Source organism: Musca vetustissima, unplaced genomic scaffold (assembly GCF_032173495.1).
Source record: "Musca vetustissima isolate MV318-11 ecotype Yass unplaced genomic scaffold, APGP_CSIRO_Mvet_v1 utg24453, whole genome shotgun sequence".
Taxonomy (NCBI): domain Eukaryota; kingdom Metazoa; phylum Arthropoda; class Insecta; order Diptera; family Muscidae; genus Musca; species Musca vetustissima.
This window is the reverse complement of record NW_026872833.1, coordinates 1-27,981: the sequence shown is the minus strand read 5'-3', so window position 1 is coordinate 27,981 and position 27,981 is coordinate 1. Positions and strand designations below refer to the sequence as shown.

The 27,981-nt window shown below is 35.2% G+C and overlaps 1 protein-coding gene across 1 annotated transcript in view; it reads right to left on the bottom strand.

Moving 5' to 3' along the window:
* LOC133338942 (cGMP-dependent protein kinase, isozyme 1) overlaps positions 1–27,977 on the bottom strand; it is a gene marked incomplete at its 5' end in the record, with an annotated part of 29,961 nt that extends 1,984 nt beyond the window's left edge. Inside the window, 4 exons of the mRNA XM_061547072.1 lie at positions 1,338–1,707; positions 1,772–2,788; positions 25,432–25,917; positions 27,399–27,977. Of these exons, the coding sequence (XP_061403056.1) occupies positions 1,338–1,707; positions 1,772–2,788; positions 25,432–25,917; positions 27,399–27,977 (2,452 nt within the window). The remainder of the gene's footprint in view (positions 1–1,337; positions 1,708–1,771; positions 2,789–25,431; positions 25,918–27,398) is intronic.
* Positions 27,978–27,981: the final 4 nt, after the last annotated feature.

The window sequence follows — 27,981 nt, the reverse complement described above, 5'->3', positions numbered from 1 at the left end:
GCCTTAAAAAAATTATTTAAAAAATCCACGCCTTGTATAGCGCCTCGAAAAAATTATTTAAAAAATCCACGCCTTGTATAGCGCCTCGAAAAAATTATTTTAAAAATCCACGCCTTGTATAGATCCTTGAAAAAATTATTTTAAAAATCCACGCCTTGTATAGCGCCTTGAAAAAATTATTTTAAAAATCCACGCCTTGTATAGATCCTTGAAAAAATTATTTTAAAAATCCACGCCTTGTATAGCGCCTTGAAAAAATTATTTTAAAAATCCACGCCTTGTATAGATCCTTGAAAAAATTATTTTAAAAATCCACGCCTTGTATAGCGCCTTGAAAAATTATTTTAAAAATCCACGCCTTGTATAGATCCTTGAAAAAATTATTTTAAAAATCCACGCCTTGTATAGACCCTTGAAAAAATTATTTAAAAAATCCACGCCTTAAATAGACCCTTGAAAAAATTATTTTAAAAATCCACGCCTTGTATAGAGCCTTGAAAAAATTATTTAAAAAATCCACGCCTTAAATAGACCCTTGAAAAAATTATTTTAAAAATCCACGCCTTGTATAGAGCCTTGAAAAAATTATTTTAAAAATCCACGCCTTGTATAGAGCCTTGAAAAAATTATTTTAAAAATCCACGCATTTTATAGAGCCTTGAAAAAATTATTTTAAAAATCCACGCCTTGTATAGAGCCTTGAAAAAATTATTTTAAAAATCCACGCCTTGTATAGCGCCTTGAAAAGATTATTTTAAAAATCCACGCCTTGTATAGAGATGAGAAAAAATTATTTAAAAAATCCACGCCTTGTATAGAGTTGAGAAAAAATTATTTAAAAAATCCACGCCTTGTATAGAGTTGAGAAAAAATTATTTAAAAAATCCACGCCTTGTATAGAGTTGAGAAAAAATTATTTAAAAGATCCACGCCTTGTATAGAGTTGAGAAAAAATTATTTAAAAAATCCACGCCTTGTATAGAGTTGAGAAAAAATTATTTAAAAAATCTACGCCTTGTATAGAGTTGAGAAAAAATTATTTAAAAAATCTACGCCTTGTATAGAGTTGAGAAAAAATTATTTAAAAAATCTACGCCTTGTATAGAGTTGAGAAAAAATTATTTAAAAAATCTACGCCTTGTATAGAGTTGAGAAACAATTATATATAGAGTTGAGAAAAAAATATTTAAAAAATCTACGCCTTGTATAGAGTTGAGAAAAAATTATTTAAAGAATCTACGCCTTGTATAGAGTTGAGAAAAAAATTATTTAAAAAATCTACGCCTTTTCAGGACCCTCGAAAATAATTTTTAATGGAATATTGGCCCCTTACTTACCCTGTTTAACATTAGCACCAAATATCTCCTTGGTCTTCTCAGCATGTTTCATGGCCAGCACGCGATTTTCATCACCATAATTTTTCTCCTTCAGCTCACAGAGATCACCAATCAAATGGGTAAATGAATCCCGATCCAATGTCAGGCACTCAACACCCGGAGCCATAGCAATAATATTGGCCGTACGCTTATCTTCATTGATCAAAGCTTGCTCACCAAAATAATCACCGCGCTCCAGGGTGCGTATCTCTTTCTCCTCTGCTGAGGGTGCTATTTTTTGGGTAACCTTCACCGAGCCCTGGGATATGAGGAAGAAGGTATCTCCGCTGGCCCCTTGGCGTATGATATATGTACCGGCTGGATAGAATTCCTGAGAAGGAAATAATAAAACTTTGAAATATTTTCAGAGGGGTTTGTAGATGGGTCTGACTTACCACTTCCAAAACATCTGCAATTTTGGCCAAAATCTCCTCACTGAGATTCTTGAGGAGCGGTACCGACTTCAAGAAATTTACACTATTCTCTATGCGCTGCATACCAGTACGCATCATAATCTGTTGGAAAATCCGACGATCCAATACCCAAACTCTGGCATCGGACAGCACCCTCACCGATGCGGTGCGGGTACAATTATAAAGAATTGCCAACTCTCCGAAGGCCTTACCGGGACCCATAACACCCAACACCTTGCCATTCTTTTCCACCTCAAATTCCCCTTCCGCCGAAACATAGAGATGGGCTCCCACCTCCCCCTCGCGTATTACAAATTTCCCCTTTGGAATGCTTACCGAATACATTGAGTCCACCAATTCCCTAACCTGTGAAGCATCGATATTCTTGAGGAAATCATTATCCATAATGGCATCCTTAATCAACTGTTTACTGGCAAAGTCTTTGTCATATTTCGGTATGGGCACATTGATCGATTGCTGCATTGACGTCTCACAACTTTCACCGGATACACCCTGTTTCTTGAGCACCGGCTGGCTAGAAGCTAAAGCTAAGATTTTATTTTTCACCTGGCCATGGCCACCATTTGCTGTTTCGGAATTTTCCATTTTTGTGGCCTCCTCGGCTGGGGCGACGCTGGAGGCAGCAGTATTACGTTCAGCCGGTGTCCAGGTTTCAGAAGTTGTACCCGTTGAAGCGGAACGTGATTGACATGATTGATATTGTTCGGAAATGGAGGAATCAACAGAGCTGCCATTACTATCGGAAGAGGCTTTGGTATCACTTGTCGGTATTTGTGGTACAAATTCCGGTATGGGAGAGATGCGTGGATCCAGAAGTTTTTTACATTTTTCACAGAGGCGTTCATGGGTGCTGCTGATATCGCTACATTGTATGGGCAGAGCTGGGGGTACAAAGACACGATGCACTGTTGGTGAGGGTGGCTGCAGTAATTCGTCATGGGCCAATGGTAGGGGATTTGTGGTCTGTTGAAGAACGCTCTGTGGGGAGGGATGGAGGAAAAAAAATTAATTAGTTAAAAAGGTATTTTTAAAAAATTCACACCTATTGTACAGCCTTAAAAAATATGTTTTATATAGCTATATATTGACGTTTTTGTAAAATATTTATTTAAATGATATGCAAAAAATATCTTTATTTACAAATGCAATTTATCGTCATATTATATTTTTTTCTGGAATATTTTCAATTTACATCGTCGATTGAATACAGAAAAAGGTATTACGATCTACGATTGCTTGGTTTTAACTTAATTTCTCCACTAAATTGTTTAGAATCTATTTGTTCCTGTGATGTTGGCATTTCGATAGAAATAGAAAGAGGGGAAGAGAACAATTTTGTAAGAGTAAGATACAAAGGGGAAAAAAGAGTAAAGATATGGAAAAAGAAAACAATTGTAGTTACACAGAGATTAGATAATTTTATTTTTGCAAGAAAAAAGAAGATCATTTCAATACTTAGTTTAGGAAATATAGGTAGATATTGCTATAGAAAATTAATTAGCGTAGTTATTAGCAATGTGATGAAGAAACCAAAAGGAATGTCTGTATATATAAACAAAATTATATCAACAAAAACGTATTTAAATAATAATAATATATGGGAGCTCACGTGTGCAATGTCCCCATTATACTTGTGATGTAGATGTGTGTGTGGGGATATTCGAGATGTGATCTAACAATTATTATATCGACACCTCCGAACCATAGTATGCTAAGTCGACTTAGCATATTTTAAAGTTCTTTACGTTTTTAGATACTACGGTCCTCAATTTAAATTCTCTGAAATTTTGGTAATCATCGGTCAATCCAAACCAAAGTTATAAGCAAAAATGTACTTAGCATGGCACGTAAGATTAAAGAAGCGTCCATACTTTGAGAGCTTCTGCTGAAAAAGTCACTTTTCAGACTTAGCATACTACTCTCCGGAGGCGTCGATATATAAATTCATATATAGATATAAACGACCCAAACTAAAATTGGCCAGAACATAAAATTTATAAAAACTGGAGAATATAAAACCGACAAAAAATTAAAATACCCGAAAAGTAATCATTTGAAAAAAACACCAAAAAATGAGCCGTTAAAACAGTATATAAAAATGTTTATCTAGGAAATTAGGAAATTAATTACCAAATTTAGGAAATTAATTACCAAGTTACATACACTCAGTTTGGAAAATCGGACTAGGAACTTTAACGTAACGAAGTTAAAGCCTGACCTATTCATGAAAGCCATGTAAAAAACCAGGATATATTAAAAATTTTCTTATTCACCAGGAATCTGGAATGCAAAAAAATTAAAAGGTTGAGAATATCGGACAGGAAATTCAAGAATCCGGATGGCAAATTATAATCACTTCGTTAAGGAAATTTAGCTAGGCCTTTAAAATAACGAAAATAGGGCCTGTTCTTTATATGAGAGATATGTGAAAAAATGGCCCTACATATAACATTCTATGAAGATGTTTTGCCCCACTAAGAGCCCAGGAAGTTTGCACCCATATTAAATTGTTTTGCAAATATATTTTTCACATTCAAGAAACCCAGAATACCAAATTACATCCAGTTTGGTGGGAAAATGCGGTCATGAACTTAAATATTCTAAAAATTACCCTTTAAACTGAAATATAAATACATCAAACATCGACTCTTACTGATAATTTTCTACATAAATGTTTGTCCCCTTCCGAATGGAAGCTATGTCATAACAGGGAGCTGTACATTTCTGTAAATAAGTTTTTCACACCCCCCTTTCAAAATACTGAGAATGGGACGGAAATTGAATATGGAAGCTATGTCAAACATGGCTCTATATAAACGGTTTTTTATCAGTCTTCAAAAACTCTGGAATAAAAAAATAACAGTCACTTCGGCGAATTTTCACGCCTATCTTCTTCCATACACATATTATAGTAGTCCCCTACAAAGTATTTTAAGGCTTTGTCATCGAACAACGAATCCAGGCCTAAACAAGTGAAAAGCGTTAAGATCGGCTGGGCCGAACTTTGGATACCCTCCACCATAGTTATACTGACAGACACATGCAATGAAAATAGAGGGAACATACCAACAAGTGGGCATAAACTGATAATTCTACAAACCGATTTATGTAAACCATTATGTACACCAAATACAAACTTCAGCAATTTGTAATGGGGATTTTTCCTAAATTCTGTAAGATCCAAAAAGTGGACTGATACTGATAACGCATGGTAGAGTATAATATCCTCAAACTACTGTAATTTAGATTACAAAGTTATATGAGGGTATGTCTAAAGGGGGAACAATATTGATTACATAGTGAATATTTGGGAATATCATTATATGAGGGCTATGCCTAATTAATGACCGGTATATGCCAATTTTGAACCCAATATTTTAATTGTTTATGTGAATTCTTTCCTTCAGGAGGTATCACTATATTGAGGAGATGCCTAAATGTCTGCCGATATATTTCATTATCATAATGTTTGAGTTTTTTTATCACAATATCTTTAGAAGGCGGAATGCTTACAACATATGGCTAAATAGTCTTTGTAGTGTACAAATTGACTATTCCCCGTAACGACTACCCAACCGCAACACACGGAACAAATCAGATAACTAATTTAATATAAAAAAGGGGGTTATAACAAGGGGTGAATATTAATAATTTTTGTTGAGGAGATTTGTTGCCATATAAGACTACAAAATACAAAATATCAGCGAATTCGTTTGAAAAATGCGATCAAGAACCTCAAAATATCGAAAATTGCGGGTACCCCTATATGGGGACTACCCGAAAAAATTGACCTTTATTTATAATTTTTTTGTGGAGAGATTTGCTATCCAATAATAACTCAAATTACTAAATTACAGCCAATTCGGTGAAAAAATCCAGTAAAAACCCCCCAAAAACTGGAAATTGGGAAGTACGCTTATATGGGAACTACCAGAAAAAGTGGACCTATATTTATAATTTTTAGTGGGAAAATTTGGTACCCAATTAAAACCCTCTGTACCAAATTTCAGCGAAATCGGTTGAAAATCGCGCTCAAGAACCCTAAAATACCGAAAATTGGGGAGTACCCTTTTATGGGGGCTACCCGAAAAGATTGATCTATATTTATAATTTTTAGTGTAGATATTTGCTACCCAATAAGAACTCAAAGTACCGAATTTCAGCGAATTCGTTCGAAAAATGCGATCAAACCCCCCAAAATGGGGGCTATCCAAAAATATGGACCCATATTTATAACTTTCTCTGGAGAGATTTGCTACCCAATAAAATCTCAATGTACCGAATTTCAGCGAATTCATTCGAAAAACACGCTCAAGAACCTCAAAATACCGAAAATTAGGGGGGTACCCTTATATGGGAACTCTGCCTAACCGTGGACCGATAAAGGTCATCTTCGAACTTGACCTGCCTGCAGACAAAAGACGACTCTATGCAAAATTTTGGCGATCTATCTCAATTCGTTCAGACGCTAGAGTGATTACAACAGACGGACAGACAGACAGACGGATAGACGGACATGGCTATATCGTCATAGAATTTTACGCTGATCAAGAATATATATACTTTATAGGGTCGGAAATGATTATTTCCATGAGTTACAAACGGAACAAGAAAATGTATATACCCTTGACTATAAATTAATCCGTCTATATGAATCCGACCAACATATTAAATTTTATGTCACCAATCCTTTTTTGCTTTTTTATAGTAGGAGGGTTTCTCCATTTTTTATAGATCTTATGTGTGAACTCGCGGCACATATTAGCTCACTATTTCAACGGGTGATGAGAATAGCTACCCCAGGTGACACCGCAGGAAGGTTTGTGTCCACAATTGAGATGAAAGAGATAATGACAACTGTGAGAACTACAGCTTCGAGGTAGTTAATGATTTTATATACCTTGGTACCGCCATAAATAAAACGAATGACATCAAATGGTCTAAGTAAGCAGTTTAGAAACAAGGCCACCTCCCATCAGACCAAACTCACACTTTACAAGACGCTGATACTACCCGTGCTGTTATATGGATCTGAAGCATGGGTACTTGTGCAAGCAGATGAGGCAGCTCTTGGGGTGTTTGAAAGAAAAATACTCCGAAAGATATACGGGCCGATCTGAGTCGACGGTGAATATCGGCGGCAAATGAACCACGATATTTACAATTCATTCGTGGACATCGACATAGTCAGTCGTATTGAGCTGCAGCGACTACGATGGCAAGGCCATGGCCATGTGGAGCGAATGAATGAGAATGCCCCAGCTCAAAAGGCATATAAAAGCGAGCCTATTGATGGTTCCCGTAGAAGGGGAAGGCCACGAATCAGATGGAAAGACCAAGTAGAAAACAACATCTTGGAACGTGTCTTTCAAATTGACCGACGCGCTTAGAAATCTTTTTTAAGCTCGGCTTATGGAACAACCGTTCTGTAACAAGCCAGCAAAGTAAGTAAGTACGTAAGTAATCCTTCTCAAAAATATTTCTCCCATCAAAGAATCCGAGATAAAAAAATTGTGCAAATATCTTTTTTAAAACCCACAAACCCGGAATATCCAAGTACATCCACTTCGCTTTGAAACCCTAAATGCCATGTTATGGATAATTGGTGCTTTAAAATGAGGAGGGTGCCTTTAAAACAACTTGAAAATCGGAACCATATAGATAATTTTTGGCCAAGATTGCGGTTCTCAAAATTGTTTGTGCTTTGAGAACCGAAAATTCCAAATATTACACACTTCTTTGAGTTGAAAACCAGTAAAGAAAGTAGTAAAGTCGGACTGGGCCGACTATATGATACCCTTCACCTTTTTGGGTATTCGAAGGAACATTTACATGAAATTGAAAGAACTTAATTATGGACATCAATCCCAATATATGGCATTCTGCAACCTATTCTAAAGTTTGTAAATAGATTTAAAGCAAAATTTACACACGCTATTTTGTATGCTTCACTGTTTAAAATGTAATATCAGGTACCCATTTATTATTTGGTGTACAATAAACATGAATAGGTCGAAATTATATATAGAAGCTAAGCTATATCTAAATCTGGTAACTTATAAATAGGTGCTCCATTGACATAAAATGGGACGAACATATGTATGGGAACTATATATAAATCTGAACCGATTTTCACGAAACTTAACATACTTAATTCTAGACTCAATTCAGTACACTATGCAAAACTTCGTGCAAATCGACAAATATATAGGACATTGGGGCACCATTTAAATAAAATCAGACAAAAATATATATGGGAGCTATATATACATCAGAACCGATTTTCACGAAACTTGGCACACGTCATTCTGGACCAAATTCAGTACTCTATGCACCATTTCGTGCAAATCCTTAAATCGGGCGTAACTATATATGGGAGCTATATCTAAATCTGAACCGATTTTCTCGAAACTTGGTACACATCATTCTGGATCGAAAGATATATAGGGACTTTGGTGCCACATTTACCTTAAATCGGACGAAAATATATATGGGAGCTTTATCTGAATCTGAACCGATTTTATAGAATTTCAATAGGGTTCGTCCTTGGGTCAAATAAGTGACTTGTGCCAAATTTCATCCAAATCGGATTATAAATGCGACCTGTACTTTGTTTACAATTTTATAAATCATTCATTCATTCATAAATCGACTCAGAAAGTGATTCCATGCATATTCTCAAAAAGAACCATGTTTCTATCTCGTGTCCTTTTGCCTGTAACAAACATATGCACAAAGAAATAATACCCTGTACCACAGTACAGGGAATCTGGAATGTTAAATTACAGACACTTCGAAAATCGGACCGCAAAGAAATCTTTAAGGAAATTTAGCTAAAGCCTTTAAAATACCGAAAATTAGACCGGTCCTACATATAATTTTTTGCAAAGATGTTTGAGGAGTTCTTTTTTATACTTCACATAACAGGAATACAAAACTACATCCACTTTGGTGAAAAAATGCCGTTATAAACTTAAACATGTTGCGAGTAATATCAAACAAATTCTCTACTAACAATTTTTAATATTGACCTATGTTTTGGAGTTCCTCTCAATTGCCCCCAATATTTGTTAGGTAGAAGCTTTTGATTAATTTTTCAAACTAATCAGTTGTAATTATACCTTTCACCCCTCTTTGCGCATATGCTTGTAACAGGCAAAAGGAAACGAGATATAAACATGGTTGCTTTTGAGAATATGCATAAAATCACTTTCTAGTCGATTTATGCATGTCCGTCTGTCCATGTAAATTGGATAAAATTTAATTTGTTTGACAAAAATCGGTTCATATTTGGATATAGCTCCCATATAAATTTTCGTCCGGTTTAATGTAAATTTGCACGAAATTTGGCATATCGGACTGAACGAAGTCTAGAATGGTGTGTGCTAATTTTCGTGCAAATCAATTCATATTTAGATATAGCTCACTTATATATTTTCTTCCGATGTTATGTAAATAGTTGCTACACTATCCGTTTGATTTGCACGAAATTTAGCATGACGTACTGAAATGAGTCTAGAATAATGTGAGCTAAGTTTGATGAAAATCGGTTCAGATTTAGATATAGCTCACATACATATTTTCGTCTGATTTAATGTAAATATTGTATCATTTTCGATTTGTTCGAAATTTGGCATATCGTACTGAATTGACTATAGAATGATGTGTGCGAAGTTTTATGTAAAGTGTTCATTAAAGACTCAAAGTTAGTCCGATTGGCACATAATTTTGTACAAATTACTGAAGTTAATATAAATTAATCTCTTGTACGTTTTGTTGAAATCGGTTCCGATTTAGAAATAGCGCCCAAATATATTGCCACCACATTGTAGGTAAATGGTGCACCATACACTTAATGTTTGTCCTATTGACACGAAATTTTGCACAACGTATCGAATTAAGACTAGAATGACGTTATTGCGTTTTATTGAAATTGGTGCAGATGCAGACATAGCTCCTATATATATTTCGAACGGGTATTTGATTGAGATTAAATTTTGAACGGTGCGATATACCGAATATCGTGAATCAAATGTGCTATAAATTGACTTACATTAATTTGTCCCATTGTACGACTTTAAATCTACCCGAATAAAATGAAATTTAGCACCTTAAGGCCAACAAATTTAAATACAACAAATTATATATTATTTTATTTTTTACAGAGGTCTAATTTTTTACACATAAATCAGACACCCCACTGTAAATGAGTGCAGGCGATTTTTCAATTTAGTTTGCTACTAGATGAAAACACTACATACATATGTATGTATCAACCATCAGGGGTGTTAAGGGTGTTAACCGTAGAAATTTTTTCTACGATTTTCGATAGTGCTTTCCGATTCTATTTTACCTTAAATAATGTGGACCTGCATCGAATCGCCAAGTCCGAAAACTCAATGCACATCACTCTAGACTCAATTCAGCATGCTATGCCGAATTTCGTGGCAATCGAAAGAAATATAGGGGATTTGTTGCTCAATTAACATGAAATCCGACGAAAATATATATGGGAGCTATATTTAAATCTGAACCATTTTTTACGAAACTTAAGACACATCATTCTACTCTTAATTTAGTACGCTGTGCAAAATTTCGTGCAAATCGAAAGAAATATTTGAGTTTTGGTGCTCTGATAACATAAAATCGGACGACTTTAAATCTACCCGAATAAAATGAAATTTAGCATGGGTTGCTGAAAGGCATGTGTATGGATTGATGTTAGTCGGATAAATATAAAATATTTATATTCTTTCAATTTGAAATTGTTAGGATCCATATCTAGAACATATAGTGGTGAAGGGTATCATATTGTCGGCCCAGGCTGACTTTACTACTTTTCTTATTGGTTTTAAATTGTGTTGTTTAAAAACAATAACAATATATCGCATATTGAGCTTCACAATCAAAATGAAAATCTATACCAAAATATGGATGTGTATTGGAAATTTTCTTAATTGATGTCAGATGCGGATTTGAAAACCATAGAATATGGTTTTCTTCTAGAACCCTAAATAAGAACGCCTAAGTTATCCATGTTAAAGAGAAGATTCAGAATACCAGAAATGATGCGGTACGTTAACCAGGGGAATTTTTACCAAATATGAAAATATTTTGTGAGGAGGACTCAAAATGGAAAATTTGGAACCTTTAAGCAGACGCTATATTTGGCGGGATTGAATTGTTTATAATCTCAACCATGAGATGCACCACGGAAAATTGCTGCCACGAGAAAACGAAAATTCAAACCACATACCCTCAAGATGGAAAATTGGGATGGTACCTTGAATATACCGAAATCTTTAAAATACAAAACAAGTAAAATTTTTTTACTTTCACAATTTTGGCCATTTTGTGTGGGAGGTACCAGAAGGAGTGAACCGCTATTCCACATCTTCGAACTTGAACTAAGTTTGAAAGATATATTAAGATGTGCATAATTTAGATGAAATCAGTTACTTCGTTCGAGAGTCATCTTGCGCACCAGCCGGCCTGTTCTAGATTTGAACTAAGTAGTACAATATTAGAGGCCAATAACAACAAACCATCTACACTCTTTGTGAAATATCGTGTTAGACCAACCAGTATGGCGACGGACAAAATTAAATCGCGTCTCAATTGTATGATTCGGATTTCGTTCAACCGAAGATACCATAATTTGCCTTGGGGCAGAGGGTATAAATCAGGGTTAGCCAACAATACATACGCAAACTGCTATGATTGTGTTGGACACACGCATAGATCCGTTGGGAGAGTAATTTTCGCTCTCTCGGTACAGATCGTCTATGTTAAAGCATTGCAAAGCATACGACATGTTCGATGTCGAGAATAATGTTGAGTTCGAACACAGAACTGTGATTGTATTGGTACTCTCCCAAAGCGCCCACGGGCGCCTGTTTGGTGAACAGTGGTATAAATAATATTTTTTTTTATAAAGCTAGCTGAAACGCGGATTATGTTGCCTTTATATTTTTGTTTTCAAATCCTATAATCGATTTTTATTTTGATTTTCAATATAAACAAATATTTTGAAAAATGGCTCGTGTCTAACTCACAGACGCACATTTTATATGATAAGCAAACACACAAAAGCAACAATAACAATATTGAAAATTCAACAACAACAACAACGTCAACGACAACAAACAAATTATCCATATCCATATTTACGTTTGGGTCAAATCACCACAATTATTTATGCAAGACGACGACACATTAGCATACACAACCCCACAAACAACAACAACAACAATTGTTTTGAGAAAATGACAACAAAGTAGTATTCAAAAAAATAAAATATATTGAGAAAATTTATAAATTATGAGGAGTATATTTATAGTTTGAGACTACCAACCGACTACGCCAAGCGACACCTTTTTTTTGTTGTTGTTATTTTCTCCCCATGACTTTTGTTGACATTTTTGCCGGTGACAATCAGTTGTTGTCGCAGTTCGCTTTGTTGTACGTACATATGTACATATACGTACGTGTGTACGTACGTACACATGCCCGTAACGTAAAGTCGTCATCATTGTCAGAGCCATATCATATCGCTGTCTATTTGTTTGCAGATCATTTTTACACTTTTCAGACAGACGGACGAAAAAGTCCACAACAACAACAATTTGTAAGAACAGCGACGAAGAAAAACATGACATCCAAATAAGTGCCGCACACACACATGAATGCCAACCATGCTATGGGACAATTCTTCACACCTTAAGGCCAACAAATTTAAATACAACAAATTATATATTATTTTATTTTTTACAGAGGTCTAATTTTTTACACATAAATCACACACCCCGCTGTAAATGAGTGCAGGCGATTTTTCAATTTTGTTTGCTACTAGATAAAAACATTACATACATATGTATGTATGTATCAACTATCATATAATTTTCCTTAGCACCCCTGGAGGAAGAAAAGAAATTTCTACGATTCTATTTTACTTTAAATAATGTGGACCTGCATCGAATCGCCAAGTGTGAAAACTCAGTGCACATCACTTTAGACTCAATTCAGTATGCCAAGCCGAATTTCGTGGCAATTGAAAGAAATATAGGGACTTTGGTGCACCATTTACCTTAAATCGGACGAAAATATATATGGGAGCTATATCTAAATCTGAACCGATATTCACGAAACTTAACACACACCATTCTAAACTTAATTTAGTGCGCTATACCAAATTTCGTGCAAATCGAGTGATATTTAGGGACTTTGGTGCACCGTTCACCTTAAATCGGACGAAAATATATATGGGAGCTATATCTAAATCTGAACCGATTTCCGCGAAACTAAGCACACATAATTCTAGACTTAATTTAGTACGATATGCCAAATTTCATGCAAATCGAAGGATATTTAGGGACTTTGAAGCACCATTTACCTTAAATCGGACGAAAATATATATGAGAGCTATATCTAAATCTGAACCGATTTTCACGAAACTTTACACACATCATTCTAGACTCAATTCAGTACGCTGTGCCAAATTTCGTGCACATAGAAAGATATGTAGGGACTTTTGTGCACAATTTACCTTAAATCGGACGAAAATATATATGGGATCTATATCTAAATCTGGACCGATTTTCAGGAAACTTAACACGCATCATTCTGGACCTAATTCAGTACACTATGAACAATTTCGTGAATATCGAAAGATATATAGGGACTTTGGTGTACCGTTTAACTTAAATCGGACGAAAATATATAAGGGAGCTATATCTAAATCTGGACCGATTTTCAGGAAACTTAATACGCATCATTCTAGACCTAATTCAGTACGCTGTGTCAAATTTCGTGCAAATCGAATGATATATAAGACCTTTGGTACACCATTTACCTAAAATAGTACGAAAATATATATGGGAGCTATATCTAAATCTGAACCGATTTCCACGAAACTTTGCACACATCATTCTAGACCTAATTAATTACGCTGTACCAAATTTTGTGTAAATCGAAAGATATATAGGGATCGTTTACATTAAACCGGACGAAAATATATATGGGAGTTATATCTAAATCTGAACCGATTTTTCCCAATTTCAATAGGGTTCGTCCTTGGGCCAAACAAGTGACATGTGCCAAATTTCATCCAATTCGGATCATAATAGCGATCTGTACGTTCTTTACAATTTAACATGGACAGAGAGACGGACGGACGGACGGACATGCATAAATAGACCCAGAAAGTGATTCTATGCATATTCTCAAAAGGAACCATGTGTCTATCTCATTTCCTTTTGCCTGTTACAAACACAGACACAGATGCACAGACATAATACCCTTTACTACAGTGTGGTGAAGGGTATAACAAAATTTTCAAAAAGACAGCATAGGTTGGATTTGAAAAAAATATTTTTTGAAGGTTTACAGCTGCTGATATTAGCCAAAAGGCCAACCTGTTGAGGATTAAAAAATTGACAAATAACCAACAAGAGAGTGGATCCTTAAAAAAGGCGTGACTTAAGATTAGATTTTAAAAAAAATTGAATTTTTATAAAAACAGTTTTCAAATTTTTATACCCTCGACCTTATGGCTAATGAGGGCACTGCGACAAAAATGAGGCTCATCGAAATATTGGAAACCCAATTTTTTGAACCAAATTCGATTTCTTTATAGCATTGCACATCGTAATATTTTTTATTCCAAACGAATATCAAATTGAAAGGTCGGAACGATATTCTCAACTCCATTAGGCTTTTCTGTGTGGTCTATACTTTGCAGACCTTAATATTTATATGTACCATAGATATAGTGCAGCATGTAGGTCCAACATCTCTAGTATCCTCTTGAAAATTTGGAAATGTTGTAGGAACATCAACGTACCGATATTTGATCAGGACCTTTGTACGAACATGGAAAACTACATGGAAAACTTGCTGGAAAGAAAAGGCATTTCGGAGTTAAAACCTTCTGAAATTTGTAGGTCATTCATAAATGGTCCTATGTTTTACCCTCAAAATGTCAAATTACTGCAACTACGTTGGGTAAATGCTGAAAAAATGACCAATATGCTCCAAATATAAATTGGGTGGAATCTTAATATGCGACCTTGTACAAACGTGGACCTCAATATTTTTTGCAAAGATGTTTTTCACGCTCCAAGAACCCGAAATGCCAAATTACAATCACTGCGCTGTAGAAATCCGGCGCTACAATTATATGGGGCCTTGGACTTGGACTTTTATCGAATAAACTAAGCTTGGACTAAGATTTTCAGCGTATATGTATATCAGCCTTAAAAAAGGGTTATTGTAGGAAGATTTTTTACCCAAAAAGAATATAAAATGTAATTATACCCTACACAACTATGTTGTCAGGGTATTATAGCTTTGTGCAGCCCCAAATGTTTGTAACGCCGCGAAATATTGGTCCTAGACCCACCTTTAAGTATACCGATCGTCATATCTCGACTAGCTGAGTCGATCTAGACATGTGTGTCCGTCCGTCCGTCTGTCCATTATAATTTGTAAACACGATACAGGCCACAGTTATGGACCAATCTTCACGAAATTTTGCATGTAGGATGGGTTCTGGCCAATGAAGACCCCTATTGTTTTTGGAAAAGATCGGTTAATATTTAGGGGATGAAATGGACCAAATACTAAATTTTTGTCGGTTTTTCTGGTCGGGCCAGAGAATAAGCATGCATGTTTTGATAAAGATCGGTCAATATTTAGCGGGTCAAATGGACCCTGACTTTTGTGTGAAAAATGACAAAATTTGTATTCTATGGCATATATATTTACTCCTGGAGGATGTAGACCCCAGGAGTTGATAGCACATCCAAGAGGAGTGGTTGGCCTTTAAATTGATACCAAATATAGTGATGTATCTACTCAGATGTGGGAGTTACAGTAAAATATTTACAGGTGCTTACGTATTCAGATATTATTCAGTAACCCATTACCACATTAGAGGGAGAAATATCGCGCTGATGGCTTTGAAATTTTTCATGAAGTTCCAGTTATGGTCAAGAACAACGCCTATAATTTTCGGTGATGATCAGATTAAAATTTTGGGATGAAATGGACCGAAAACATAATTTTTTGTGTGTTTTCGAGTAGAGTATAATCCGAAAATCACAACACAACCCACCGTGAAGGTAATCTGGACAAGTAATTAGAAGGACTGTACTGAATATTCGACAAAAAGTAAGGAAGAGGTGTTGTTAACCTCTAATCGGACAAGAGGGGGCAAATATCACGAAATATTACTCAGACTCGGAATAAACATCCTCAGAAAGTTAGAGTTCGTGGTAGTTGTGTAGGGTATCGCATGGTCGGCCCCGTCCGACTATACTGCTCCGCTCACTGGTATAAAATTAGAGTCACTTCGGTTGAAAATTATACTGATGAGTCCCATCTCCCAACAGTATACAAATATGTTTAAAATATTTGTTAGTGCAAAATTTGATTTGAATTGGATGCTCTGTTCGCATGATATTACAAAACGCAGAGGCACAAGATCGATTGGACATATTCTCCACACCTTTGAATTTAATATGTGTTTGAAAGCAATTTTACGATGTGTACAGTTTGGATCGAATCAGAAATTAAGTTCGCTTTATTTTGGGGTTATAATTACGAATCTGGCAAACTAATTAGAGGGGCTATATTCGATGATCGGTCCATATTCAGCGGTTCACATCACCCAAGACCTTTCTGTGTAATATTACAATATTTGCTTAACCATGTATTTATATAGCATGTTTTTAAATCAATTTGTTGAAGGAGAACAAAATTTTATTTAATGATCCAAAACACATGTATAAAATATTAGGTTGGGGAAAAATAAACCCATTATTTTTATATGAATGTCCGATGTGCCTCTCTCATAGAAGTCCTGCTTTCTATTTGTAAAGAACTCTAGTAGCCGGTTTTCACAATCCACCCTAGATACCAAATTTTTTTTATCATTAAAGAAACTTTGCAATGCAAGAAAATTACAACTTCCCAAGCAGCTCCCGAAGTTTTTGGTGAGATGTGTGTGGCCTAGCGTTGATCTGGTGGCACACGATACCTCTGCTGTTGGCCAATTCTGACCGTTTCTGGTCATTGCTATCTTTACACGATCCAGTTGTTGACGGTAGAGATCAGAATTTAGCGTTTGGCCATATGGAAGCAACTCATAGTAAATTGTAAATAAATTGTAAATAGTATCCTTCCAGTCCCACTAAATGCATTACAGTTTGGCCACCATTTGAGGTGCTTCACCGCTCTTTTACCACGATTGTTTTCGCACAGGGTTATCGTATGTGATCTATTTCTCATCTCCAGTCACCATCCGTTTAAGAAATAGGTCTATCTCATTCTGTTTGGCCAAGGCTTCGCAAATGGAAATTCATACCATCATATTTACCATTCTTTTTCTGTTTATTTCATCGCCTAAATAATAATCGATCTTTATTTAGGGGTCTTCATTGGACAGAACCCATCCTACATGCAAAATTTCGTGATGATTGGTCCATAACTGTGCCCTGTATTATAATGGACAGACGGACGGACCCACATGTCTAGATCGACTCAGCTAGTCGAGATATGACGATCGGTATACTTAATGGTGGGTGTAGGACAAATATTTCGCGACGTTACAAACTCTTAGAGCTACACGAAGCTATAATACCTTGACAACATAGTTGTGTAGGGTATACATATTCCGGTTTGTGCTCAACTCGTGGTTTAACCCTCGCTTCTATAGGACCCCAAAAATATTTTGTAAAAAATTCTCACATCCTTATAATGGCCAAAATGTTAAAAAATCGGCACTTCAATTGGAGTCTAAAAAATATTTAAAATAATCCACGCATTTATAGGTACCGAAAATATTCTTTTAAAAACCCAGAACCCATCAGGGAATATCCACTATTTCTGGCCTTCTAGATGTTGAAAACATTATTTAGAAAATATTTTAGTCAACTCAGGGGTTGCAAATCGTTAAAAGAAATTATGCCAGCTTTCCACTGGTTGTTGACTACAAGCGGTGGAAAAAATCCACGACATTTTTTATCTCACGCTTATTGATCAATTGTTCGACACATTTAGTCCAAAAATTAGTCATTTGTTATGACTGTTTATATATTTATATTTTTGAACAATGTCAACACCCATTACTTATGCTAAGTAGACCTAGTTTTTTGAAGATACACTTCCGTGACAGCTCATTACAACCTCACCTTAAAAAAATTAAACTAATTTTCAATACGAACATTCCGCATTGGTCATTAACAACAAATATTTAAAAAAAAAAATTAAAAATACATTTATTTAAACAAATAAATTAGTTCATAGATGTTACAGTTTTTTTTTAACAACTCCCACACCTGCAAAAAAAATGCTCACTATTTACATAAAGATAGCTACAGAAAGTATGACCCCCACAAGCGGGCCAAGAGCTATTTAAGACAATAATAGTATAGTCATAATGCTATAAACTAAGTAACCAAAACATTGTATATGAGTGTAATAATATATTTGATAAATATGCGACTAAGGTAAAGCAAATGATGAGTCGCAATCAAAATGGCAAAAAAACGAAAACAACAACAAATAAGAATAATAATACTAATAATAACAAAAAATGTAAATAATTATTATCAACAAAAATATATTTTTTGGATACAGAAATTGTCTGAGAGCAATGATTGCCTTTAGGGAGGTGTATGACTGTGTTTGTGAGTTAGGAAAGAAGAAAAAATTAAACAGTATTTGAAATCGACTACAAGTACATAGCACCAAACGAATCTAACCAAAATGTGCTAATTATTTTAATAAATATTTGAAACAAATATCTATAACAACAAATGTAGCGGGAAGTTTCTACGAAAAATAATATTTGCATAAAAGTTATTTATAAAAAAAAACTAAAAAAACAATGAGCGGAGCATTATAGTCGGACGGGGCCGACCCTACACAACTACCACGAAAATCTAACTTTCTGCGGTTCTATATTCTGAGTCTGGACTATATTTCGAGATAGTTGCACCCTTTTGGCCGACTAGAGGTACAAAAATATTACTAATATTCAGTACAGTACTTCTAATTACGTGTCCAGATTCCCTTCACCGTGGGTTGTGTTGTGATGTTCGGCTTTCAACTGTGGCCTATAGATCGACTCGAAAAAAAAAACACAAGAAAATAACTTTTCGGTCCACTTCATCCCAATATTATTATCAGATCATCATATGGTTGTCCTTGACCATACCTGGATTCTCATGGAAAATTTCAAAGCGATCAGGGCTATATTTCCGCCCTTTAGTGTGGTAATGGGTTAATAAATAATATCGGAACACGTAAATATCAATAAATATTTACGTGTAACTCCCACAATATAATTGGTATCAATTTAAAGGTCAACCACTTCTCATGGATTTACAATCATCTTCTCGGGTCTATGTCCTTCAGGGGTAAATCTATACGCTATAGAGTAAAAATGTTGTAATTTTTCACACAAAAGTCAGGGTCCATTTGAGCCACTAAATATTGACCGATCTTTATCAAAACACGAATGCTTAAACTTTGGCCCGATCCCCTTCTCCATGAATAATTTTTGGGACAGATTGCGGTCTCCAGAGCGACCAGAAAATCAGACAAAATAAAGTTTTCCCCTAAATATTCATTGGCCACAACCCATCCTACTTACAAAATTTCGTGAAGATTGGTCCATAACTGTGGCCTGTATCGTGTTTACAAATTATAATGGACAGACGGACGGACGGATACACATGTCTAGATCGACTCAGCTAGTCGAGATATGACGATCGGTATACAAAGCTATAATACCCAGACAACATAGTTGTATAGGGTATAAAAAGAACCACTAAATATTGATCTTTATCAAAGCAGACATGCTTATACTTTACTGAGTCGATCTAGACATGTGTATCCGTCCGTCCGTCTGTCCATTATAATTTGTAAACACGATACAGGCCACAGTTATGGACCAATCTTCACGAAATTTTGCAAGTAGGATGGGTTCTGGCCAATGAATATTTAGGGGAAAACTTTATTTTGTCTGATTTTCTGGTCGCTCTGGAGGCCGCAATTATACACCATGTAAAATTTTTGGTGCATAATTGCGGCCTCCAGAGCGACCAGAAAAGAACCAGTAAGGAAAGTAGTAAAGTCGAACTGGGCCGACTATATGATACCCTTCACCACTTTAGGTATATTCTACATATGTATCCTAACAGACGTCGCCTTTTCGAAGGAATACTAATTTCAGTACGTTGTGTCAATCGGCCTAGCTATGGGTCTATAGTGCACAATTTGAATTAAATCTGACGAAAATATATATGGGAGCTATATCTAAATCTGGACCGATTTTCACGAAAATTAGCACACATCATTCTGGACCTAATTCAGTACCCTATGCCAAATTTCGTGCAAATAGAAAGATATATAGGGACTTTGGTGCACCATTTACATTAAATCGGACGAAAATATATATGGGAGCTATATCTAAATTTGGCCCGATTTTCATTAAACTTAACACACATCATTCTAGACTTAATTCAGTACCCTATGCCTAATTTCGTGCAAATCTAAATATATATAGGGACTTTGGTACACCATTTACATTAAATCGGACGAAAATATATATGGGAGCTATATCTAAATCTGGACCGATTTTCAGGAAACTTAGCACACATCATTCTAGACCTAATTCAGCACGCTGTACCAAATTTCGTGCAAATAGAAAGATATATAGGGACTTCGGTGCACCATTTACATTAAATCGGACGAAAATATATATGGGAGCTATATCAAAATCTGAACCGATTTTCACGAAATTTAACACATATCATTCTAGACCTAATTCATTACGCTGTGCCAAATTTCATGCAAATCGAATAATATAAAGGGACTTTGCTGCACCATTTACATTAAATCGGACGAAAATATATATGGGAGCTATATCTAAATCTGGATCGATTTTCAGGAAACTTAACACACATCATTCTAGACCCAATTCATTACGCTGTGCCAAATTTCGTGCAAATCGAATAATATAAAGGGACTTTGCTGCACCATTTACATAAAATCCGACGAAAATATATATAGGAGCTATATCTAAATCTGAACCGATTTTTAGGAAACTTAACACACACCATTCCAGACCTAGTTCATTGCGTTATACCAAATTTCGTGCAAATCGAAAAATATATAGGGAATTTGCTGCACCATTTACATTAAATCGGACGAACATATATATGGGAGCTATATCTAAATCTGGACCGATATTCAGGAAACTTAACACAAATCATTCTCGACCTAATTTATTACGCTATGTCAAATTTCAGGCAAATCTAAATATTTATAGGGACTTTGGTACTCCATTTGTATTAAATCGGACTAAAATATATATGGGAGCTATATCTAAATCTGGACCGATTTTCAGGAAACTCAACACACATAATTTTTGACCTAATTCAGTATGCTGTGTCAAATTTCGTGCAAATCGGTAGATATATAGGGACTTTGGTACACCATTTACATTAAATCGGACGTAAATATATATGGGCAATATTGCCAATTTTTTAATATTTCATTTTCAAAAAATCTGCTTTTTTGTTTTTGTGGCACATCAATGATTTTTGGTACACATATAGAGAAAAATGTTCTGACTCCGAAACCGTTCGCGATCAAATTTTTGGTTGATGCGCGCAAAAGTTATCGAAGTTTTAATTTTGGGCATAAGAAAAAAATCTTAAAATTACGCCGTTTATTATATTGACCAAAAACGTTGATATATATCTTCCTCCGTAAAATAAGAATATGAATATATTATAATAATCACGATAAAGTTGCACATATTCGCGAAATATGAGAAAAATAAAAAATATAAAGCAGATTACATTAATATTTTCAATATATTAATGACATACACACACCTAAAAAAATAATTTAAAATATCTACATAATCTAAACACCATGATGAATCAAATGATATCAAAATAACACAAGTCCGTGTAGCGGTTTCTAAATCAAAGCGACAACAAAACAAGATATTGAGGAAAAATATTTGCTTTTGGTTCGAAAAAATAATGTCATCATATATATTTTTTTTATTGTATACAAGAAATTTCAGAAAAAAAATGTTGGGGTTATTCTGCTATTTTACCCGAATTTCGCCGAAAAATTGTCATATATAATAATAATCACTTTTTGTGTATAAGTATACGCCTTGCGGATTATATCAAGACCCTTCCAATTAATCTTATAATTCTATAAATAGGAATAAATCTTAAAATAAAATAATATTATGAAATGTAAATTTTAAATTGCGTGTAAATCGCGTAATTCTCAAAATCATTTGATGCGCATGCGGTTTCCAGGAAGTACTGAAGTTTATCTTCCAATCCATATATATTTTGCGAAATTTCATTTGACGCCTAAGATGTGCCACACGTTCCATTGAAGTACCCAAAAAATCGTAAAACGCGAATAATTTCCGAAAACTCCATATGCCATTAACGAGCATCCGATTTCGGTGTGCACCCTAAAAAAATACATCGATCTATACCGATTTCAATGTGGTCCATTAAGAACCATGGATGTGCCAGCTCACACTATTTTTGAGATAAATTGCGTCTAAATCGCGTAATTCTCAAAATCATTTGATGCGCATGCGGTTTCCAGGAAGTACTGAAGTTTATCTTCCAATCCATGCATATTTTGCGAAATTTCATTTGACGGCTAAGATGTGCCACACGTTGCATTGAAGTACCCAAAAAATCGTAAAACGCGAATAATTTCCAAACACTCCATATGCCATTAACGCGCATCCGATTTCGGTGTGCACCCTAAAAAAATACATCGATCTATACAATTTCAATGTGGTCCATTAAGAACCATGGATGTGCCAGCAAAATCTATTTTTGAGATAAATTGCGTACATCTCTCTTTCGGCTGAAGTTTTTAAAGTTCTCTTTTTGAAAAAGATCAAAATCCGTATGATGTCATTTATTGAAGCGGAAATGATACACAGAGAACGCAAATAAATCCGCGATATTTTCAAAAACATTTTTTGCCAAATTTCGTGTTTTTGGAAGGCCAGTTCCCGCAGTTCTAATAGATGGATTTTCACGAAGAAGGTTTTATATCATCCGAAACGTAAAAAACCTTATTGATCGCGGGTACCCATATCATTCAGTTGACAGATCTAAAAATTTGGACCGAAAAATAGGTTTTTTAGAAATTTGATCGCACAAAATTCGCACCTTCGGATGAGTATTACTCTGAAGCTGTGCATACTACATACACAAAATACATATCAAATGACGCAGATTCGCGACTACAATAATCTTATAATCGATTTTTAGAAATTCCTGTTTGCGTATTAAAGCTAGAATAAAAATTAAAAAAACACTCAAAATCGAGCTTCAAAATGTCAGCATCATTTAAAGGTAGATGCAGTGAAAATTTTGAAAAATGATACATAAGGGGCGTAGTCCCCATTTTGTTGGTTTCTAGTTTTATTTTGACACGAAGACCGTGCAATGAGTGGCTTAGTCACAAATCGATAGAGAACATAAAAAAACTGGTTCGCCTCAACGTGTTTTTACACATTTTTTTACATTAAAGTAGACACAGCTTCCACCAAAATAAAGTTTGGAGGTCAATATCATGAGCAGTTTGCAACGACAGATCAATTAACCCAAAACTATTCACTTTTTTCCATATACTTAAGTAGTTCCCGAGTTATAAAGGGGTGAACCTCCGCTTCAGCTATGTTAAAAAATTGGCAATATTGCCCATATAAAAGCTATATCTAAATCTGAACCGATTTTCAGTAGTGTTTGGCGGGTTATGTGGGATACCATTTGTATTTTGTTTTTGCAAAATAGTTAGGCTTAATCCCAGTTTGTTGTTTTTATAAAAAAAACAACTATTTATTAATGGGGAATGTATGGCATTGTCCGCCGAGGGGTAAGGCAGGGAAGACTATAGTTTCGGATCTCGCCACTGATCCTCATCAGTTCCCTTAGTTTTTTGTTGGGATATTCTCCCCAGAAGCTATTAATAGCTTCTTTACAAAAAACCTTTCAAACCCAAATGTCTCTTGTGACAATTCGAAGTTCTTACGTTACCAGCGATACGACCCCAATGAGAAGTTCGTTTCGTTGGCGCCTGACTTCGTGGTCAACAAGGCATTTACAGACAGACGATTTTCAGGAAACTTAACACACATCAGACTAGACCTACTTCATTACGCTATGCCAAATTTCATGCAAATCGAAAGACATATAGGGACTTTGCTGCATTAGTTACATTAAATCAGACGAAAATATATATGGGAGCTATATCTAAATCTGAACCGATTTTCAGGAAATTTAACACACATCATTTTCGACCTAAGTCAGTACGCTTTGCCAGATTTCGTGCAAATCGAAAGATATATAGGGACTTTGGTACACCATTTACATTAAATCGGACGAAAATATATGCGGGAGCTATATCTAAATCTGAACCGATTTTTACGAAACTTTGCACACATCATTCTAGGCTTCATTCAGTACGCTATGCCAAATTTCGTGCAAATCGAAAGATATATAGGAACTTTGCTGCACCATTTACTTTAAATCGGACGAAACTATATATGGGAGCTATATCTAAATCTGAACCGATTTTTCCCAATTTCAATAGGGTTCGTCCTTGGGCCAAATAAGTGGTCAAATTTCTTCCAATTGTTTACAATTTAGCATGGACAGACAGGCGGTCAGACGGACGGACATAAATCGGACATAAATCGACTTAAAAAGTGATTCTATGCATATTCTCAAAAGGAACCACGGGTCTATCTCGATTCATTTTGCCTGTTACAAACATATGCACAAGGACATAATACCATGTACAACAGTGTGGTGAAGGGTATAAAAGTCCACGCCTTGGTTAAAGCCTTGAAAAATTAATTTAAAAAAATCCAAGCCTTGGCTAGAGCCTTAAAAATTAATCAAAAAATCCAGGCCTCTTTTATAGCCTTAAAATTGTATTTTACAATATCACGCCTTGATTGGAGCCTTGAAAAATTAATTCTTGAAAAAATCCACGACTTATATAGAGCCGCACGATACTTATGGATCCTTGAAAAATAAATTTTTAGAAAAATCCACGCCCCAGCTTTCATCTGGTTGTAGCAGGACAGAAGTGTAATTTGACCCTGATTTTTTGTTAATTTATTGATTATCTTCCATTGAAGGTCATTACAAATTAATGCAAATAAGTAGCTCTTCACGTGCTTCTGTATTGACATGCTCAATTAAATATTAATTATTTGCAAATTAAAAAAATCGAATCGCTACAAAATGTCAATGAGCGGCAACAAAAAATATTGAGAAGCTTTAAATAAATAATTAATTAATCAATAAAAATATTTAAACTATAAATTATAACTTTTTTTTAATTTTTGAGAGAATCCTGAAAAATCCAGTTCCCTCGCTCCTATAAGAAATTCTCCGACAGAATGTCCTTCCAAAATCATTGATGAAATGGAATAACAATTATCTCCAATCGACTTCCATCGTAAACCATTATCACGTTTTACCCCCTCTTTCCCCCCCCCCTTGTTTTTATTTTTTTTATCTGTTTACCCTCTCCTCACTTACCTTCAGTTTGTGTATTTCCCGACGCAGTTTAACAATCTCAGCATCTCGAGATTTTATCACATCCTTGAGCGAGACAATTTCGCCTTGTAAGCTTTTAATTTGTGCATCCTTGTCATCGATGACACTGCAACTTTGTGTCGTGACATTCGGACTGAAGCCACATTTTGTGGCCATTGTGTGTGGTGATTGGGGTGAGGGAGGTGAATAGATAAGGCCAGGCTGGTATTGTGCTGCTGTCGATGATGTAGTGCCAGTTATCACACCACTACCACCACCACAAGTGACATTGCTTTGTAATTTTAGTGTAAGGTTTGTTGAGGATACAGTGTTGTTGTTGTAGTTTGTGGCCCCGTTATTGGTATTCTGGCTGCTGCTGTTGTTGTTATTTGTCTTTGGCATTACACTTGCATTTATGGCTGTTGGTTGATTAGTTGTTCCAGTATTGCCACCGGTATTCGAACGTAAAATCATTGAGGTTTTACGGATCTGGAAAAGAGGGAAAGGAATAAAAAAATTTTAAAAAAAAAATATTTTTTAAAAATCCAGATCCCAAAAAAATTATTTAAAAAATCCACGCCTTGTAGAGACCCTTAAACAAATTATTTAAAAAATCCACGCCTTGTAGAGACCCTTAAACAAATTATTTAAAAAATCCACGCCTTGTAGAGACCCTTAAACAAATTATTTAAAAAATCCACGCCTTGTAGAGACCCTTAAACAAATTATTTAAAAAATCCACGCCTTGTAGAGACCCTTAAACAAATTATTTAAAAAATCCACGCCTTGTAGAGACCCTTAAACAAATTATTTAAAAAATCCACGCCTTGTAGAGACCCTTAAAAAATTATTTAAAAAATCCACGCCTTGTAGAGACCCTTAAAAAATTATTTAAAAAATCCACGCCTTGTAGGGACCCTTGAAACAATTATTTAAAAAATCCACGCCTTGTAGGGACCCTTGAAAAAATTATTTAAAAAATCCACGCCTTGTAGGGACCCTTGAAAAAATTATTTAAAAAATCCACGCCTTGTAGGGACCCTTGAAAAAATTATTTAAAAAATCCACGCCTTGTAGGGACCCTTGAAAAAATTATTTAAAAAATCCACGCCTTGTAGGGACCCTTGAAAAAATTATTTAAAAAATCCACGCCTTGTAGGGAACCTTGAAAAAATTATTTAAAAAATCCACGCCTTGTAGGGACCCTTGAAAAAATTATTTAAAAAATCCACGCCTTGTAGGGAACCTTGAAAAAATTATTTAAAAAATCCACGCCTTGTAGGGACCCTTGAAAAAATTATTTAAAAAATCCACGCCTTGTAGGGACCCTTGAAAAAATTATTTAAAAAATCCACGCCTTGTAGGGACCCTTGAAAAAATTATTTAAAAAATTCACGCCTTGTAGAGACCCTGAAAATATATTCTTTAAAAAATCCACGCCTAATATAGACTCTGAAAACATATTCTTTAAAAAATCCACGCCTTGTAGAGGCCCTTAAAAAAATTATTTCAAAAATCCACGCCTTATAGAGGCCATTAAAAAAATTATTTAAAAAATCCACGCCTTGTAGAGACCCTTAAAAAAAATATTTAAAAAATCCACGCCTTGTAGAGACCCTTAAGAAATTATTTAAAAAATCCACGCCTTGTAGAGACCCTTAAGAAATTATTTAAAAAATCCACGCCTTGTAGAGACCCTTAAAAAAAATTATTTAAAAAATCCACGCCTTGTAGGGACCCTTAAAAAATTATTTAAAAAATCCACGCCTTGTAGAGACCCTTAAAAAAATTATTTAAAAAATCCACGCCTTGTAGAGACCCTTAAAAATTATTTAAAAAATCCACGCCTTTTAGAAAACCCTTGACAAAATATTTTTAAAAATTCTGGGGCCCTATCTGCCCTTATTAAAATATTTTTAAAACCTAGTGGATCCCTGACAAATATTTTCTTGAAAACCTTCGAAACTCACCTGTTCAATAACATTCGAGTCCTGCAATATTTTCGATGTCTTCCTTATTAGATTCGTAGCCGAACTGGGTACCGGTCCTAGTATACCACTTTCGGCAAAATATTTTTGTGCTGCATTAAAATTCGAATCATCGGATGCGGAAGAAGATACCGAAGCCTGTAGAGGTAATCTTTTCGATGTGAGTAAAGGACTTGCCACCTGAGTTCGGGTACTCAAGGGTGATTTCAAATCTGTTGGCGATTTGACTTCTACGGATTTTTCTGATTCTGATGTTGAACCACCCGAATCAATTTCATGCGATCGCTGTAAGAGTCTCCTTCTCTGTTGTGTTGACCTGGCAGCTAGTGGAGATTCATGAGGACGTCTCGGTTCACAGAGGGGAGAATGTTTCGGTGATATTTTCACTAGAATATCGGGATGCACCGCAACATCCAGAACTTGAAAGTGACCAATATTGGGCGAGGAAGATCTTTTCGGTTGTTTGATCTCCACACGACCACCCCGAGATGTTATGACAGTTTCTTGACTTTGTTGTTGAGGACTTAGCAGATGTTGTAACGACTCCCGGGAGGGGTGTTTATTT